The following is a 19,275-nucleotide window of genomic DNA, read 5'->3' as shown; positions in this document are numbered from 1 at the left end:
ATGAAATTGGCCTAGAGTGATGGACGATGCTTTATTCCTCAAATGATCATGGTTAAAGACCAGAGAGAAAAACTTTAGTATTTCTTTCAATCAATGGTCTTCTAACCTTGTGGAATATTTTTGTTAATATGGGCTGGGTATATTTATCCTATGTAGTGGGATTAATGTTGGGTATTTGTTTAAGTTGGAAGGCGACACACTAAGTGTCTTGTATTCATGTATACTTCACCAGTACCCCTGGTACTGCTATGATTCATATTAATAATATATATATTTTTGCCTTCCAAAAAAAAAATTGGCCTAGAATTTCAGGTGAAGGTTGTACAAACATTGCAAATATTTTAAAAAAGAATAAAAAATGAGACAGTGTGAGTCTGAAATTATGAGGCAGAATATTTCAGAACACCATTAAGGAGTGATGCTTCCCCCCTGTCTTGCCTTAAGGACAAGTTCTTCAGTGGTGGTGCCTATTATCTCATTAGCCCGTTTGAGCCCAACGCATTGATACCGCCCAATGATATCCTGAATTCCAATGAAAGCTTCCAGTCAATTAAACATTCTTAATCTTCAGAGCAACTTGTCTTAGCTAACAACAATGAAAATTATTTCCTACTTGTTGTATCAGCATATTTACTCAAGATAAACCTCACAGCAATGGAAAAAGATGTCTAAAGTTCTGATTATCATTTAATATACCCATGCAAATATAAAGAGTTTAATTTTTATGTACTTTTACTATTAGTAGTAATTAACATCCATTTAGCTGATTTTTAAAATAGTTACAGTAAAAGTTAACAAATTCATTATTCATGATAATCTGGGGATGATAGTGACAGTGCATTCTAATTAAATTTTGCACTAAAATATATAAAATGGACATAACTGATGCATGAGAGGAAATAAAATGATTCGTCCAATTGGTAAAAACAGGGCCTTCAAAAATCAACAATATATCCTCAACTGCTTTACAATCAAAGTTACCGAACTTAGTGACAACATAAAGTATTAAACAAGTCATGGAAAAATTGCGATATTACATATTTTTAACCAAACATAGTCACTTTAGAAGGGAATCTCACCTTTGTGACAATTCCGAACTTCTCTAATTTTTGAACTGCATCATCCACGTCAAAATTACAGCTCTCCCCAAACTCTTCTCTGATTAACTCCTCACACCATTGATCGAGCTCCTGATTCGCATTACCATATATAGCTTATATGAATGAGTAGATGTGACAAACGTTTCCTAACCATAAGTTAGAATTGCAAAATTATAAAGGAAACAATATTCCTCAATTGATATTGATGTACATACTTGTCTATTAGCTTTTCCCTGCTCCATCAGAATGAAAAATGATATTATTACCTCTTTAACCTGCACATTAAGAGTTTGGGTAGTGTGACTTTTAGATGTTTGGCTGGTGCATAGCTACATACAGCAAAATCTGGCCTAAAACTTAAAAGGGGTGGCAGCTGATCTTCCAACAATATATTCACATACTTTTCAATCTTGGAGGCTATACCTTGCTAGTACAATAGATCATTGCATATGAATAGCATAAAAGAAATGTTGATACATATATTAAGTTTTCAATTACATTTTGTAAAGTACAAATAAATTTGACAGTTCATTCCATTAGAACCGGCTAGCCCTATCTTGTTTTCATATAATGGCAAAACAAGTTAACAGAAATTATCACTATTGATTTATTGGAAAAAATTAAAAAACAAAACAAATGTAATGACACAAAGCACATCATGCTAGCACTTACTTCCTGTTGAATGACATCATCACATAAATGGAGAAGTGTACCCTTTCCACTGTCCAGTTGTTTGTCATACATTGACCGTGTAATCAAATTTTGGTATTGGACCAAGTTTTGTTGGAACCTATGAGAAGTTAAATATTAGTATCCACATTGGATACATAGATTCATTAAACACAAACTTGCGGAATGTTTAAAATTATATATAGGGATTAATTCTATTTGTTGATACCAGGGCCAAACTCAAAATATATATAAAATTCAGTATGCATGATCATTAGGATAATATAACATGATTCAAAAGGTTGACTGATAAAATTTAACTTCTGTAAAAAGTAATTAAAGGTGTTATTTTATCAAATTTGACATCTGATCTGACCAAGAATCTTTCAAGTTCCAAAAATACATGATCTGACTAACTTTCGATGTTAACCACCCTCTTTGAATGCCATTACAAAGAGGATCAAATTGTAGAGTTAGCTAATGAAATGCAGGTGAAAAACTCAAACTGATAAATGCAAAGTATATGTGCATGTTTGGTTTACAGTTGAAATTGTTGCGATGCGTGTTCCAATGCAGATTCAACGGATAAAAGCAAAAGCAAAGGTTCATGATCCTTTGACCGAATTACTTTTGTCTCAAAAGTCATTTCCAAGGAAAAGAGGTGCACTTGCACCCCCTCATTTTTAAAAATTTATCAAATTTGTAAATAAAATTTTATATTTTGGTATTTTATTTTATCTATATTTATATAATTGAATCCATTGATTTTATTTTTTTATAATTTGCCCCCACTAACTTAGGGTCTTGGATCCGCCACTGCTTACGTGAAGTATGTCTTGGCCAAGTATCCAAGTACTGTGGAGAGAACGGCACCAATGACCCTCAAATCAGCTGTATTCACATCAAGAGAACTAGCTACAGCAACCTGTGAAGTAAAACATATTCAATGCATTAATACATGATGGCAAAGAACAATAACATGGTAGAAAAACTCAACTTGTAATTGAAAAACTAACCAGCCCAACTATAGCAGATGCAAGAAACTTGACCCAATCCATTGGAGTCAATCCAGGATTTCTCTTTTCTGGCTGTCAAGTAAAAAGTTGTTACCAGGTCATCACTTATGGTCATTGGGGAAAAGGGTAATTACGTAATCACACGGACATTGGAATGTTTCCTAAATGAGGTAACTCACAAGAACTATTTCCATATCAGCCATTGGAATGTTCTTGAAATGCTTCACAAAAATTCCTCTTTCTTTTTTTGAATTGGAACTAGCTGGCCTGAAGAAAAAATTTCCAACTTAGACTTCAATAGAATAAAATTACTCATGGATTTTCCACAGCATACTTACATGAACCAAAACCCTCTGAAGATAGCTCAAATTCCTTATTTTTCATGACTTATATGAGATTTTTCAGAATAGCCTTTTAGTATTTCTTTGGAAGATAAACAAGTTTATAATTATCAGTCTTTTCTTAGATGGAAGAATTTTATTCTGACAAACTAGCATGCATAGAGATCAAATACAAGAAAAGATTGATAATTATATACCAAGAGATTTTTCAGAACGACCTTTTTAGTATTTCTTTAGAAGATAAACAAATAGGTTTATAATTATCAGTCTATTCTTTAATGAAAGAATTTTATTCTAACAAACTAGCACGGTAGATATTAGCCATACAATGGAGCACTACCTGTACACAACAATTATCCTATCAAATGTAGGTTCTTGGATTGTGTTCTTGTTCAGCAAACTACCGAAACTGGAAATTAGCAAACAATTTTTATGAGTGACAAGATAATCAAACATTCAAGATTTATACAGTTTACATGCATGAGCTCAGCAGTTTTGATGAGATAAAACAGCATGCATTTATCAGACAAATGATCAGTTGGATTTCTAGATGGAACATTGGGCTTTAATAAATAAGAATCATTTTCTGAATCTTCGCAAAAATCTATATTCAAACTTTCTACAGGTGGACTACTAGTTTGAGAATGTTCATTTGTAAAAATTTTCCAAGGCCATACTGCTGTAATTGTGATGATTCCAGAGTAAATAGTCTTTATTCCACATTAGTCAAATGGTGATAATTCAAATATTTGATTAAAGGGAAACTGCTGACATTCAGGATTTACATTAGACAGGTATTAGCAGAATGAGTCAAAGTGAGTGGTGAATGCTATTTCAAGAAGACGCAGCCATAAGCATACAAGGAAGAATGTTTACGTAAATGAAGTATGAAAAGTATCACTCCAGAAAGAAAAGAAAATAACAACAGCAGCTGAAGCTACAACAACACAACACGCAGACACACACACTGATTCAGCAAGACCTTATTGGCATCTTTTCAAGGCGTATCCGTTCATATAAATCATCCTGAAAATCTTCCAACTCTGAGTTAATTTCATCATCCTTCTTGGGATCCTTCCTATGATGCCTTTTTTCCCTTCTGGATAAAAACTTTTCCAACCTGCAATCACCATGTGTCAAAGTTTTCTATGAAACATGTTATGGCACATTCACAGGTAAGTAAGTAGCCATTATATAGATTCTTTGATAAGGCCTTTCACTGTGAAGACAGGAATGATGATACTGAATCATTCAAACATTTTAGATTGGCATTTTAAGGGAGTCAAAAGTTCCAACATTTACAGAAATCATGACTTGTCATGACGGATTCTTCATTAACATCAATTAAAAGAAATTCAATTCCCAGGGTGAGTGTTCCTTACCTGGTTATTCTTAACATATATGACCAAAAACGTGCTATGAGCATGTCCACTTTCTCCATGACAAAGTAATCGGTCGTTCGATCAATTCCAATGCCACGCCGAAAAATAATATACTAAAATAACAGGATGTGTTAGATTGCCACTTCACAAACAGATTAAAATCGAGTTTTAAAAAAAAAACATTGTGATTGTTGTCCCAATCTATGCAGGTCCATCCTGCATGTTTCAGTTAATTAAAAGTTGTTCTGGTCCAACAAAATAAAAATGCACAAGTCTCTAGTGTGTATGCATGCATGTGTGTTTGGTTTAACACATCTCATTCAACCTTCAATGCCAAACAAATTCAAGAACTTCCTAACACAAAATAATGAACACTACTGCATCATAAGTTCCTTGCTGGATAAGTACCCTTAGTACATAAATTAAAAGGTACCTTATCATAGAAATCTGGAAGGTTATCTTGAGGATGTGCTTCAAAATATTTTTTCAAAAGAACCTTGTCAAGCTACATTTGGTAAAACACAGAGATCAGCAACTGATAACAGCACAACCAAGCATCCAAAGTGACCTGTGCCATTAAAGGCACATATATTATGCATGTACATAATGAGTTACAAGACAGAAACATGGTTGCTAACCTTAGATTCATTTACTGTAATGGGAAGATTTAGAAGATACTGTCCAGAAAGTGCAATATCAATCTCTTCTTGAGTAGCAATCTTGAAGTTGCTTTTTTTCATGACCTGTATAAAGAATCAAATCATCTTAAGATACCATAAGAAACACAAAAACAGATATTTAAACTGTTGTAGTGCTATAGTGCTACTTCTTTCAATCAGTCCCTGAATATGTAATTCTAAATCTTATTCACCATTTACATCTAGGCTAATAAACATGGACACTTCTAAATAGTGGCTGTGTCGTGTCATAACCATGTCAGATATGAGATATGTATCCATGTCGAATACTGCATGGACAGTTCAAATGTTTGTAATTGTATTTTTACAATTTTTATACTTTTAATTTTTTAACTTTTGTACCAATAGTGATTACAATAATTAGATTTTTTTTTTTTGTATTTTAGTATGTTTATTATGACTTATGCTCATACTTGAAACATGAATTCTTTCTTGTAATTTAAAATTTTTATTTAAATTAAACTTTTTAGATTAATTTTATATATTTTATCATAGCCATGTGGTTTCTTATAAATTTTATGTTTTCTCCACAAACTAAAGCGTTTAATCACTTTACTTGTGTCACATAAAAGAGTAGCTAATTAACCTTATCATTCTAATAACAGAACACTGAAACTCAATGAAGCCGTAGTCCCAACCCCTATACTTCCTCACCCTTCAATTCTTAGACAAGGCTAAATTATTGTTCAATTAGTCTTTTATTTGAAGGAAGCTTAATTCTTTGAGGCAGAGTCAGAGGCGAGAAATGAAGCATTTTAAAAATGATTAAATTAAAACAGAAGTTTGGTTTTGGTAGCTTCCATTTGACTGTCATATCATGATATACACAATAAAGTTGTAAATCTATTGATAACACATTTTATCAACAACAATCATTATCAAGATAAATTATATAAAGTTGATTTAATTTCTCAATTAAATCATCATTGTTATAAGTTAATTAAAGTCTATAATAAATAAATGAAATGTCCCAATATAACTGTAGACAATGTAAATTCATGAAGTCTCCAAAATACCTCAAATAGGTAAGTCAAGAAATTCTGTTCAAGAACATCAATTTCTTCACGAGGTAACTTCTGGTGTTCCAACTTCTGCGTCCCGGATACAGGATCAAAGAGAGAATAGAGTTGCTTAAGGAACAAAAAAAGAAAAGAAAAAATCAGGCTCCAACCATATCACTAAGCTATTTGTATCACAAAATGGTGAAGAAAAAAGAATACCATCATGTCCTCAAACTGTAGAAGATACCAAGCTCGAATTGTATACTCTATTCTTTTGCAGAGCTTCAAAAATTCAACTCGGTCAGCACTATGTTCTGCACATAGTACCCAAACGACTCAAGTCTACAAAGAAAATAGTAGCTTTGGAAGAGGCAGTGGGGAGAAAGCTGTTTCTATGCTATATCATCTAAGTCAAAACTGCAAAATTCTATCACCATAACTGCGCCAAATCATTAATAAGGATTTAATTAGATTGCACCTAAAGATTTATATTGTTATCCAATGGATTGTCATCTTTGATACAGTTGTTAACTTTTGTAGTAATTCCTAGGTGCAGAATTGTACATCACATATGTATTAGATTTCATCTTAAAATCAATTGATATTAGTGAAGTTCAACATATATATTCCACTTGTTCTCGAATATTAGAAAAAAATTGATATTAGTGAAGTTCAACAGATATATTCCACTTGTTCTCGAATATTAGAAAAAAAAATGTTACGCTAACTAAGAAAATTATTTACGCAGAACAAACAAACTTACTAGAATAAGTTATTTAACAAGATGATCTATAGGTTCTGATATCACATTAAATTTCATCTTAAAATCTTAAAATCAGTTAACATTAAGTAAAGTGATCTAATAAATATATAACTTACACTCAAGAATCAAGACAAGCCATATGGGACTTTCCGATAACATTTTTACTTGAGAGAAACAAAAAGTTTCAGAAGAAACACATACTAATAAGGTTGGCCAATGTCATGATGAGCTGAGGCTTCAAAACTGGAATAACTGATTCACGCTCTACCCGAATCACTTCCTTCTTCTTCTGGTTGCCCATTTCTTCGAAACCCGAATGTGCCATTCAACCCACCAAACTAGTCCCAAAGATTGAAATACGAACCAAAGGGTGCTCAAAGGAACCTTAACTTATATGTGACACGTTCAAAAGGATATGTGAAAGACGAAACAAAGTGTTTCTTGGCAACACATTATGGAATTAGATTCATGCTTCGCAAACTAGGCATAAGATGCTTCACGTACGGTGCTGCAACAACCACACACAAACCAAAAATTAAAAAGAAAACCATTTAATAAATAGAAATAGAAATAAAAATGCAAGTTCTTGTTTAAGTGATGAAACTAATTAACCACCACAGGCGTGTTGGTCGGTCACATAACTAACGTTGTTTAGAAAACACACACAGATGTTCGGTTTCTTCGGAAGGGGAATTCACGTGCATGGCCAAGCGATTGTTCGTCGTTCAGAAAAGAGAAATTATTATGGTGCGTACGTGTGAAATTGATTCATTCAAACTTTCTCTTATATTCTCAAAATAGATTCATTGATGTTTTTCATAGTATTTTCCCCTTGTCCATATTTTTTATTTATTTAAATTTTCATTGTCTGAAAAGCACAATAGAGGCAGAGCACTATATCAAGTGAAAAAGGTGAAAAAGAAAAAAAGTACACGTGTTTGTTTCTCATTAAATTTCTCTCTAAATCGATAAATTTGTTGAGTGAAAAAGTATACGTCTAAATTTTCTTATTAAATTTCTCCCGTAAAATTATACATTTTTTGTTCTGAGAGAGAGAGAGTACCCATATAGAGAAGTTATGTTCATAAAAAGAATATAGATTAGCACTAAAAATTGTAGATTTATATTCTTTTGTTAGGAAGTTAGCTAAAGAATTACATATTCATTATCAAAAATTATTAGTAAGGAAGTCCAGTTGAATTAATTCATGTATAAGTGTTATAAATTCTATTGTGTTTGATTCTTAACATATAAAAAAATATGTTATAGACTCGTAATTTGTTATGACAACATTATTGTAAAAAAGAGATATAAAAGAACGAAAGTTAACCCATTCTTTGTTACTAAAGTTAAATATCATTCACATAAACGCTATCTGTTTTATTGGAGTATGCCAAGAAGAGGACTCCCGTCAATGTCAAGCAAGACAAAAGAAATGGATCATTTCTTTGGTACACGATAAATCAGGTTCACTAATTTGTTTCACATATTTCTCACTCCAAAACACGTTTTCATAAAAATTGGAAATCAAGATATATATTATTTAACCTTCTAAAACCTTTTTTTTTATGTAATCACCCAACATTTTACGAATTCTCTCAAACGACTACAAGGATAAATATATAAACAAAAGTCATGTGTCATTCCTTTCTTTGATTTTTTGTGACCCAAGACGGCAACACAATGGCATTTAACATTTGAATCCGTTACTAACCGCTAGACAAATTTAACAAACTTTCTGACACGATTTTAAGATTGTTAATTTAATTTAATTTACAGTTTTAATTAAGTTGTTTTAAGATTGACAATAATAACATTTTTCTTTTGTAAAACAACCGATTTGAATATCACACCCAATTATTGCCTTGTACCGTTGCACCTCCCACAAAACAAAATGTACAATTTTATTTTTTAAAAAATAGATGATAGTGTGAAAAGTTAATACATAAAACAAATGTATAACTTTTAACTGAAGGCCTAGATATATATTTTTTATCGACATTGATGTAGAATATCAATTAATTTTATAAATTTAATTTAATTGTTAAGGCCTAGATATATTTACTTCTCCTCGAGAGGTTTTTTTTTGTTAAGTTTAGTGGAAATATTTCTTAAATTAACGAGTTAAGTGCCTGTTTGTAACTACCTAACACTTAAGATTCACTCATCCAAAGATTGACTGTAATGAACTACGGAACAGTTATACTTTACACCAATAACATAATAACCCTTTTATTATTAAAAAAAAAAAAACCTATCATCACGAAGGGCAACCTCAAGGAATTCTGATTAGAGACTTCGGAGTCCTATTGACCCAGGAAACCCATCTATGCTTATCTCTAGATGTTAACAAAAAGGTTATGCTCGTGTACTATAACCTTATATTGAACAAAAAGGTTGCTACTATAACCAACGAGAAAAAACATTTTTTTAGCATTTGATATATTGACCAAAACTATGAAAAAGAACCCAGAATAAAGGTAACTCAAAATTCAAAAAGTGGCACCAGCCCCCAGCATTTCTTATCTTCCAAAATTATTAAAGAATGTCTCTCTAGAAGCAAAGGAAAAAAAATAATAAATATGTAATTTACCTAATAACCTGAAATTCTTGAAGTTTATCTTAATCACTTGGTTTCTTTCCTGCCATCTAATATCTAGATATGTACATGGTGTTGAGTTGGCCTCGGTATAGGTATGTACAGAAACCTATCTCTCTCGTCTCAGGGTATGTATACCCCAGCTTCTGTGGATCTTGTTTAAGTCAAAATTCTATCACATGGACAAATTTGCATTTCTTCTCACGGTCTTGCAGTCAAGATTACCTCGCTAATATTGGGTAAAACGTTCATTACCGGTTCCATGACCTTAAGTATGGCTTTCTGATTTGATCATGTAATGAAGAATTCTGATGTGGCGGCAAGCTCATCCATACCGTATCATCAGGCACCAGGCCACTAGGTGCTTCACGTCTGGTGAAGTAATCTAATGGATGAGAAGCCGGTGGTGCAACCGTGTTTACCCTTGGTGTACCTGCATCTGCTAATCCATAAGTTCTCGGTGCAAGAAACTGGTTAGTATTTCTAACTGAATCATAAGGGCTACCTGAATGCAATTGGTCACACTCTGACAGAATACTAAATAAACTCTGATCAGCGCTTGCTCCAGTGCCAAGACTTTGACTTGAAAGACCACCACCATCAGATCCATTCCAGCCACCACCACGAACTTGATGATCAGCAGGGAACCAATGATGATCAATAAAATCTCCAGTGTTCAAGTGAGATTGGGAAGGCCCTGCTATGCGAGCATTATTAGCAGCCCAATCAGTCATATTTACCGCAGTCAAAGGATCTTGCCTGGGGATCAAATACCTTCCTCCATCCGAATAAATATTCTCTGACATGTTTTCTGGCATGTAAACCTCAGTAGCTCTCCTTCGCCCCTGATCCAGTGTCAGCGAAGTTTGCAATGGCTCCTTTAAATGACTGGAAAATTGGCCACCCCCCATCATAACATTGTTTGAAGTTTGGAAATCTAACTCAGCTACTTTCTGATCATGATGATAAGGTAACAACCCCTCTCCTTTGAAGAGTGATTCAAGTAAGACACTTCGATCCTGGCTTTGGTATGAACTGAAGGTCCCATTATCTAATTGCCTACTTAACAACTCTTTGCCTGTCTCTTCTCGACGCAAATCAGCTTCAAGATCAATCATACGAGTTGGCTGCTCTTGACTGACTTGAGGATTAGCCAGTGATAACCCACTGGCTGCATACTCGTGGGTCACAGCAGAATCATAGTATGAATGTGGCATTTCAACTCCTTGCCAGACATCACCACTGGAAGTGAAAGGTGCTTCTTCATCAATAGAAACATCCCGAGTGTTCATATTCCTTGAATACTCATCTTTATTCAATGAAGTATTATTTGATTTTGATAAAAGAAGATTCTTTTCTGAATCCACATTCATTCGGTTGAACTCATGATCACCACTAATCGATGAAGTATTATTTGATTTTGATAAAAGAATATTCCTTTCTGAATCTACACTCATTCGGTTGAACTCATCATCACCACTAACATAAGAATTGTGCTGGGACTGGTTCTCGGGGGACCTAGAAAAAGAATCCTCATCTTCTTTCAAGTCAGACTGATCATTCAGACCTCCATCATTCACCTGATCCTGAAGCTCATCACCCGAGTTGACATTATCCTCACCCTGATCCTGAAGTTCGCTCCCTGAGGTCACATTATCCTCATTCTGCTCCTGAGGCTCACATTCTGAACTCATGTTATCCTCATTCTTATCCTTTAGCTTGTCCCCTGAGCCAAGGTTGTCCTCATCCTGATCCTGAAGTTCACTCCCTGAGTTCACCTCATCGTGATCCTGTAGTTCACTCCCTGAGTTCACACCATCCTGATCCTTAAGTTCACTCCCTGTGTCCACACCATCCTCTTCCTGAAGGACAAATTATAATTGGACATATCTTAAGTAACAGAGTATTGTGAAAAAATGCCCATGATACGGAACCAACTGATCAAGGGTCTTCTAGGAATTTGAGAAACTAAATCAAGATATGCAACTCAATACTAGGAAATTATAGAAGACCCTAACAAAGAAACACAACTACAAACCTCCATGAATGGATTTGATTTATCCTTCATCTCTGCAACCAATGAATTTCTCACAGCATGTCTCTGTATCCGTCTCTCTGTCCAATTTAGATATGCCGCAGGGAGGTCTTTGTTTACTAATAGCAACCTATGCAAATGAAATATTCAAATGAGAAATAATGAACAAAATTTTCAAAATGTATCTGTTCAATGACATATTGGCATAAAAGATAGCACTGTGAACATCTCACTAACCAATGCTCCTGCAACTTCTTCTGTTCTTCTTTGACAAATGTATTGTATGGTTGCACATGAATTTTTTCAAGGTTACCCAAAACACGGTTAAGGGACCTAGATTGGATGCTTTTACCAGCCTGCTTCATATTCTTAACAAGTTCATGCTGCTGCTTGCTAATCTGAAATGCATAAAGGAAACAATTAGCAAATGCCCTAACTCAAATATTCATGGCAAAGATGAAAATTTTTGCTGGGTTTCTTCACCTTAAAGGAAAAAATATCTTTAAAAATACCACTCTTATGTTATTATTAAATCCATATAACTATATTCAATAGAATTAGTAAAACCACACTAAAAGCTCTAACCACAACAAATTTTAAGGAAACTAAAAAAATAGCAGTTTGACTTCAAAGGAACAAATAAATCAGCTGAAGTTTAAATACTTACAAGTTAAAATGTGATAATTAATTTCACATAATTGAGCGACTACTATTATCCTTCTAATTATTGACACTAAAGAGATAACTGATCCAGCAACAATATTGTTTCTCTGCCAATTCAGTATCGCTCAAATAAATAAAATAAATAAAAAGTGGAGAGCCTAACCTTGATACATGACATGTATTTATCACTATCGCTAGAATGAATGCTATGCTTGGGCAGTTTGTCTCCTGTCTTGGGCTTTTCTCCCACGTTAGGCATATTGTCCAAAGAATCCATCAAATTTCTGGATTTACCTTTAACAATGCATTTTTCAAGCACCCTGCCAAACATTATTTCAAAAACGCTTACATTAAACATTAAAAAAGTAAAGGTATATTTGAATTGAGAAATAAAGAAAGCTTAAAACATGTGTAAACATACAGCAGGAGATATAAATCAAAGTAATGCCAAATAAAGGATACAATTAAAAGGAAAAAAAATACAAAACCAGAGAAAGAAATTTGCCCCCAAATAACCTGGTTTCATATTCCAGTTACTAGTCAGGTACTATCAGTTATATGATAACAACAAAACAGGTACTAAAACTTTGATGCAAGAAGTTGAATGAATTATTGATTGCATAGTAGATCATTGTACAATGGAAATATTTACTAATAATTCCTTAGTAATTTTCTAAAAAATCTAGGGTGATCTAAAGTAGGTGAACTTAAGTACAAAGTGAGATGCTTTATTCAATATTATCATCATTCATCAGCCCAACAAACATCAAAAAAGAATATGTAAAACTGGACTAGGAACTTTAGCGTTGTTGTCTGATGTTCCAAAATAACAAAACCAGTCCCCAAATTTCAAGACAAGCATGCCAATGGATTTTGTATCCAAAATGTCTTTTTTGCATCAAATTCCCACAAGCTAAATCGAAGGCTTGAGTATATAGATTAAGATTGATTCCAGAATAAGAATTGTTCATGGTTATTTTGTTTAACCCAACCTAATGAGACAAGGCTAGGATGTTTTTTTGTTACAACTGCACAGATGGTAAGAACCTAAATATAACTAACAAAAAAACAAAAGAATAAAAAAATCCACATCTTTAGGTACAGTACAATATAATATCAATAATGAAGGGGAACAAAAAGCAGGTCTAAAAAAAAAGAGAATATGTCAATGACAAAACAATAGTAATAACAACGACCATGAGCAATAAATAACTGATTAATGGTGATGATATTGAACTAATTATACAGATGGCATTAAACAGTAAAATGTGAAAAAGTTCTCTTCTGTTTGGATGGCATCAGTAATCAATCTTAAAATGTGGAAAATATATTCCGTAGGAAGTTCACTAATTCAAGAAGAAATTCTATTAATCCTATTAAGCAATCTTGACCCATATACAGATATCTTAAATTTCTATTTCACAGCTTTACCAGAAAGATCTTATACTCTGCTAAAGAGATGGCAAATGGAAGCATTCATAAAATATTTCAAATTCACCAAGTTAGTAATTCAATTTTGACAGATATTGCAGAGTTAAGAGACCTTGCAAGTACTAAATATTGCTGACTACAAATTAATTAGTTACCTTCTTTGAAGTTTATCGTCTTTTCTCAGTGAGGAAATTTGGTTGTCGCTACTACATGCTTTCTCCTCTGCATCCCAGGAGCATGACTCAGATGTCCCTGTAACATTCCCATTATGATCATAGCCTCTAGATTCAATCACTTTGGAGAGCATTCTTTTCTCTACATGCTTTGTCCTGCATAATCCAACAACTATATAATGATTATAACTAGAAAGTAGAAATTCCAAAACTAAAGGAGCAGAAACTCATAAAATTCAAGTTCAATAATCACTGAGTACCCAACAAAAGATCACATGTAGCTTGCATTGCTGCAACAGAAGTACTTACACATCAACAAAACTACAAACTAGCACTCATCATAATCACTATCTCAACCATAAATTAATATTTAAAATGGAGTACACATCAACAAGAGAAGTGAATCAATATTAACTACAAGTTGGTATTTAATAAGTAAGTCAACTATCGTCCATTTGGCATCCAAAAATAAAATTGGTCCAATCTGTTTCACCAACAGTTATCAAAGGATTTCATTTTGAGTACCAAATAAAAGTTTAATATCAAAATTGAAACAAAAACAGTGATGCTTAAATAATAAGACTTTCTATCAGTAGACATGCAAAACAGATAAATGCACATTAACAGACTCATCATCAACTGGTGAAGACAGTAGTGAAGCAGATAATATGAAGGGAAAGTCCCATTCGATCAGATACATCAGAGAAGATTTTCAGGATTTTACCATCTCTGATTTGAAGTAACATAACATCTTAAACTATTAAAAAATAATCATAGGAAAGATAATATGCATTCCAGATGCATTCACCCAGTTTGTGCAACAGTAAGCTATTGAAAACACAGAGCAAAGAAGGTATCCTTTTAATAATAGGAACTATGGAATATGTCCTGTCCTAATTTTGAATTTGGTCAGGTGTGCATTGTATGTAGACAGCAATACAAAGAAAGTAAGTGACAACCTCCATATCTTTTGCACAATCTCCTTTTCTGGATCTTTACAGCTTTGCCAGCTCTTCTTCAACTTTGATAGAAATCCTATCATACTGCCAAATAGAATAATTACAATACTGCATTAAATACTATGCCAAAAAGATACATGTTGAGGATGTACAATGCTTACTCATTGTGATAATTATGAATGTGTGAGTAGTATTCTCTCCTCTCTGTCTTAAGATGCTGTTCCTGGTCAACAATCATATCTGGATGAAGACTGCCTAAACATAGCGAAGCACCCCTGCAAATATATATTTTAAGACATTTGTGACTCTGAAAAAGAAGATCTTCATGAATGATTAGCAAACTAAACAAATACCTTCACATGTCTTAATGATATTTTGCTCACAAAATAGGCAAAACAGAAGGATCTTAATGAGATTGCAATATGATATTGCCATAACAAACAATATCGATAAACAATCACTACCCAAATGAGCATAGAGATGGTTGTTGTTAAATATATATTGTAGACAGCTGTATTGTGTAGACAGCTGTGTAGGTAAAAGGCTGTTTTGAGTGTGTGTGTGTGAGGTTGAGTGTGTATTAAGCTTTATGTGTTGTCATGTTGAGTGTGTGGGAAGCTGAGTGTCTAATCCTTATCCAAAGGCAGCTTTCCCCCTTCTGTCTCTCTCTTTCTCTGTACTATATATATGTGTTAATAAAAAGCTAAGAGCAGAGAGTGATAATTTTTCTCCAGTGTGTATCTCAAATCTTTCAGAAATGTAGTCCTATATTTTCAACAGTTGTCAAATGAACATAAACGAAAAAAATGTAAGCATAGGAACAATGAAGAACAAAACAGAATTTCAACCAAACAAAATCCCTTCAAGTTACAAAATTGAGAAAATTGTCTGCAGCAAAAGGAAGACCATAGAAAACTGGTCAATAGGCTGTAAGATATGATAAAATCTAGATTGAATTTCGAAGTAAGCACCAAACAGAATTTATAGCTGAAATATGCAATTGGTAATGCTGGTAAACTCAACTCAAAGGCCAATAATAAAACCAATTACACAACATTACATCAATAACTAATCCACTCATTCACTGAAATTTAAAAGTAAGAAATTGTCACATGCAGCATGTACTTATGAGCAAGAATAGATAAACTGCAAAATACAGCAGAGTGAGCAGATAATTTATCTACAGAGAAAAATACAAATAAAGAGATCTTACCATTTCGAGAAAGGATTTCCAAAGTTAAAGTTAATCCCACCAAGTAGTTCTTCCACAACTTGATGTGACTCAAAGCCACTAGGGAGAAAATTCATAAGAAGGTTTCTCTCATTTTCTGAAAGATGGGTCTTCCAAACCTGCCAATTGCCAAAAGTTCAACAGAAGATTCTTTAGGCATAATTCCTAAAAACTAACATACCCCCGTAGTGCCTGGAGGCTCCTCACAATGCAAAGGTATGGACGAGGGTCATTTGTACGCAACCTTACCCTTGCATATGCAAAGAGGTTGTTTCCGGATCCAAACAAATGACCATCCGGTCACCTAGGCACAACTTCCTATGTTATAGAAACATACCACAACATGATACTTACCTCATACGAAAGAACTTCACTTAAATTATCCAATTCAAAAATTTCTTGAGGCACTGCGAACACATCTGCCAAGATTTTGTGATCATTAGAAACCAAATTGATAAATGGTTTCATTTGTCTCCAACTGATGCCAATCTGTTCCCACTTAGCAACAACCTTTTTGTGATTACCATCCCACTCAACAGAGATGTGAGGCCTCATGTTCAAATCATTTTGAACTAATCCCAAATTCTTTCTTTTGATCCTGTGTTGCTCTCTAGAACCATAACCAGCAATGTTTGCACCATTTACTCGTTTTCTCCTCTGATCAGCAGCCATGGACACAGGGGAGTAATTCTTCAAAAAAACACTACCAATTTATAGCAAAATGCCACCTTGTTGACTTCTAATGAACATCTTTCATCCATAAGTGACCTGCCAAGAACCATTTGAAAACAATGTCAACTATATCATAATTTTCCGAGTTCAAGTTCAATATCCAGACAAGTTAAACATTATTTTCTCTATGCAAAATGTAAAACTGCTTCACTTAAAGGTTCAATCAAGTCAATCACTGTCCTTAACATATAAAATTTGAGCATTTTTAGTATGTAACACAGTCATTCTGTTATTACCACTATTCCATAAGAACAAGTATTGCTAAGTTCAGAAGGAAAGAAATATTTGTTTCCATGCTTCAAAATTATAGGCAGAAATTTCCATTCTGGTCAAGAGAGGTAAATGGCCATATTTTGTTGGCTAGAACAAATTAATGTTTGTTTTAGCGACTGTTTAGTTTAAAGTTTGGTTAAAATTGATTTTCAATCATTAGATGTGATCGCAAAGTGTGTCTAAATTAATGTGTGTTTTTCATTTGAAAGTTCAAAATAATTTTCTGAGTTCAAACAAACAGAACCTTAATTCCTCATTAATGCCCATTTTTGCCCTGGCTAGACCAAATTAGTGTTGTTTTATTTCATCACCCCTTATTAATTTTCATTTAGTCATAATTATGATTCAATTTTATATTGATTTTCTTTACCAAACAAAAAATGATAAAAGCAGAATGAAACATAAAAATATCATTCCATTCCAGAGCAAACCTAGTAATAGAACAGGAACAGTCATTCCTCTCCCATTCTAATTATGCAAAACCAAATCCACGCATCAAGCATGCCCTTCGAAGATACCATACAGAGGGAGAAGAGGTTATTCACAATGAATGTCTATGAGAAGCATAGCAATACAATCTACCATAGTATAAGCTTATACACTTGTTCATAGTTATACAAATATGTATCATAATTGATGCATGTTTAGATGAGCTTAGTTTAGAAAATGTTCACTTTTTTTTCGCAGCTTCCTGAAAGAGGTTTAGAAGAAAAGTGATAGTTTCCTGTTTAAAAAGTCCTTCCAAACACCCACTTCCACTTCTCACTAGGATGAATTTCCCATGAACAAATATTTACAATGGCTTTTCATAGGATTTCTAGTCTCCACAAAGAATGAATGCACATTGCCAGTTAGAATTTGGAATATCAATAACGCCACTATCACATATCATAATAATTCCATATTACAAAACATTACAACACATAAAGTGAAGTCCTCTCCAAATCTAGACAGAGCAAAGATGAAATCAGATAATGGTAAACCACAACAAATAGACAAAACCAGCAGTGCATCTTTGACTAGTTCAATCAAAGTGGCATCAAAAGGGAGCTTTACATGCAAGTATCTCTTGTCATGATAGAAGCAATAACAATACTGTTCAACAACTCACGTCTAAATGATAAAATCCAAAACTACCAACAGAATAACAAATTACATGCATACTGATGAAAAAAGAAAAAAAGACTGCATATCTATTGCTCAATGGAGAATCAAACAAATATTAAATATTCCTTTTACAAAAGACTTTAGTTTTCACAAATTTCCACAAGACTAACTACTATTTAACTAAATGATAAAAACCACAACATTGTTATCATTTCTTTCCAACAACTCACAAATCTATATGATAAAATCCAAAACTACCAGAAGAAAAAAAAAATCATGCACACTGATTAAAAAAATATTCCATATCTATTGCTCAATAAAGAATCAAGCAAAAAATAAACAAACATTCCTTTAACAAAAAAAAAATACTTTTCACAAGTCCCACACTTGTTGAGCGCAAGTACAACTATATTCAGATAAAAAAATAATAATAACCGACTAATTTAAACAGAATTAAAATCCATAATGCAACTCAAAACTCAAAACAGTGCTATTCAAACATTCAATTCGCCAAAATTAGTAAACCCCAGTCCTTCACACTCGCAACACCAACAATAATTAAAAAAAAATCAAAACCGCAATAACTCAACCACGAAAAAAACACAGTAAGAAAATTGACAATTAAAGAAACAAGCAAAACAGTGAATTCCACATCAAATTTCAAAACCCACATCGAAATCACATTCAAGTCGCATCCGAAGCATAGAAACCCTAAAAACCAAAAGAAAGAAGAAGAAAAACAACAGTCGTAAAAGAAATTACCAGTAAATAAATCATCTGCGGCTGTTCCAGCGGAAGAAGAAGACCTTGAAACTGCGCAATTAATTGAAGTTAATTAATAAAAACAGGGTTAATAAAAAATCGAGAGAGGGGGGGGATAGAATTCGCGATAACCTAAGAGCGAGGGCAGAGAGAAAGAGAGAGAGAGAGAGAGAGAGAGACAAAGAGTTATATAGAGAGAGAAAGAGAGTGATAGAAGGTTTCGTATTATTAAGAGAGAGCATCGAAGGAAAAGAGACACACACCCCACAATTGGCAGAGAGATAGAGAGAGAGAGAGAAACCGTTATTTTCCACATCGAATCCTAATACGGCTTCGCGCG

General features: G+C 33.4%; 2 protein-coding genes across 9 annotated transcripts; both read right to left on the bottom strand.

Annotated features, from left to right (window-relative positions):
• Positions 1–221: 221 nt before the first annotated feature.
• LOC100777206 (uncharacterized) lies at positions 222–7,795 on the bottom strand. 4 transcript variants are annotated; one of them, XM_041011279.1, is made up of 16 exons: positions 7,586–7,795; positions 7,172–7,478; positions 6,427–6,521; positions 6,223–6,336; positions 5,147–5,251; positions 4,942–5,013; positions 4,509–4,621; positions 4,109–4,246; positions 3,467–3,535; positions 2,965–3,052; positions 2,786–2,857; positions 2,594–2,694; positions 1,773–1,890; positions 1,316–1,375; positions 1,080–1,190; positions 222–522 (listed from the first exon to the last, which is right to left on the bottom strand). In XM_041011279.1, exons 2-16 carry the CDS (start codon positions 7,293–7,295, stop codon positions 409–411), a joined length of 1,494 nt encoding a protein of 497 aa, XP_040867213.1. In that variant the 5' UTR covers positions 7,296–7,478; positions 7,586–7,795; the 3' UTR covers positions 222–408. The 4 variants fall into 4 exon arrangements, with proteins under 4 accessions (XP_040867213.1, XP_006574738.1, XP_025980647.1 ...); XM_006574675.4 differs by having other exon boundaries at positions 7,617–7,795; XM_026124862.2 differs by having other exon boundaries at positions 7,635–7,792.
• Positions 7,796–9,461: 1,666 nt separating this feature from the next.
• On the bottom strand, positions 9,462–19,186 carry LOC100776137 (intracellular protein transport protein USO1). Of its 5 annotated transcripts, XM_041011276.1 has the most exons (12): positions 19,068–19,131; positions 18,936–18,986; positions 16,416–16,829; positions 16,044–16,180; positions 14,992–15,105; positions 14,831–14,914; positions 13,854–14,027; positions 12,431–12,587; positions 11,842–12,002; positions 11,608–11,734; positions 10,075–11,431; positions 9,462–10,002 (listed from the first exon to the last, which is right to left on the bottom strand). In XM_041011276.1, the coding sequence occupies exons 3-12, from the start codon at positions 16,731–16,733 to the stop codon at positions 9,821–9,823; spliced, it is 2,811 nt and encodes a 936-aa protein (XP_040867210.1). In that variant the 5' UTR covers positions 16,734–16,829; positions 18,936–18,986; positions 19,068–19,131; the 3' UTR covers positions 9,462–9,820. The 5 variants fall into 5 exon arrangements, with proteins under 5 accessions (XP_040867210.1, XP_006574736.1, XP_006574737.1 ...); XM_006574673.3 differs by having other exon boundaries at positions 9,462–10,008; positions 18,936–19,186; XM_006574674.3 differs by having other exon boundaries at positions 18,936–19,185.
• Positions 19,187–19,275: the final 89 nt, after the last annotated feature.

Source organism: Glycine max, chromosome 2 (assembly GCF_000004515.6).
Source record: "Glycine max cultivar Williams 82 chromosome 2, Glycine_max_v4.0, whole genome shotgun sequence".
NCBI lineage: Eukaryota > Viridiplantae > Streptophyta > Magnoliopsida > Fabales > Fabaceae > Glycine > Glycine max.
This window is presented reverse-complemented; position numbering and strand designations above follow the sequence as displayed.

Excerpts from the sequence above, each read along its gene's own strand:
- LOC100777206 (XM_041011279.1), bottom strand. The coding sequence starts at position 7,295 with ATGGCACATTCGGGTTTCGAAGAAATGGGCAACCAGAAGAAGAAGGAA. Across the intron at positions 6,522-7,171 it reads GACATTGGCCAACCTTATTA|AACATAGTGCTGACCGAGTT; the intron begins GTATGTGTTTCT and ends TACTATGTGCAG. Across the intron at positions 1,891-2,593 it reads TTGGCCAAGACATACTTCAC|GTTCCAACAAAACTTGGTCC; the intron begins GTAAGCAGTGGC and ends AACTTCTCATAG.
- LOC100776137 (XM_026124857.2), bottom strand. The coding sequence starts at position 16,733 with ATGGCTGCTGATCAGAGGAGAAAACGAGTAAATGGTGCAAACATTGCT. Across the intron at positions 14,028-14,830 it reads ATTGTGCAAAAGATATGGAG|GACAAAGCATGTAGAGAAAA; the intron begins GTTGTCACTTAC and ends TGGATTATGCAG. Across the intron at positions 12,588-13,853 it reads GACGATAAACTTCAAAGAAG|GGTGCTTGAAAAATGCATTG; the intron begins GTAACTAATTAA and ends AATGTTTGGCAG.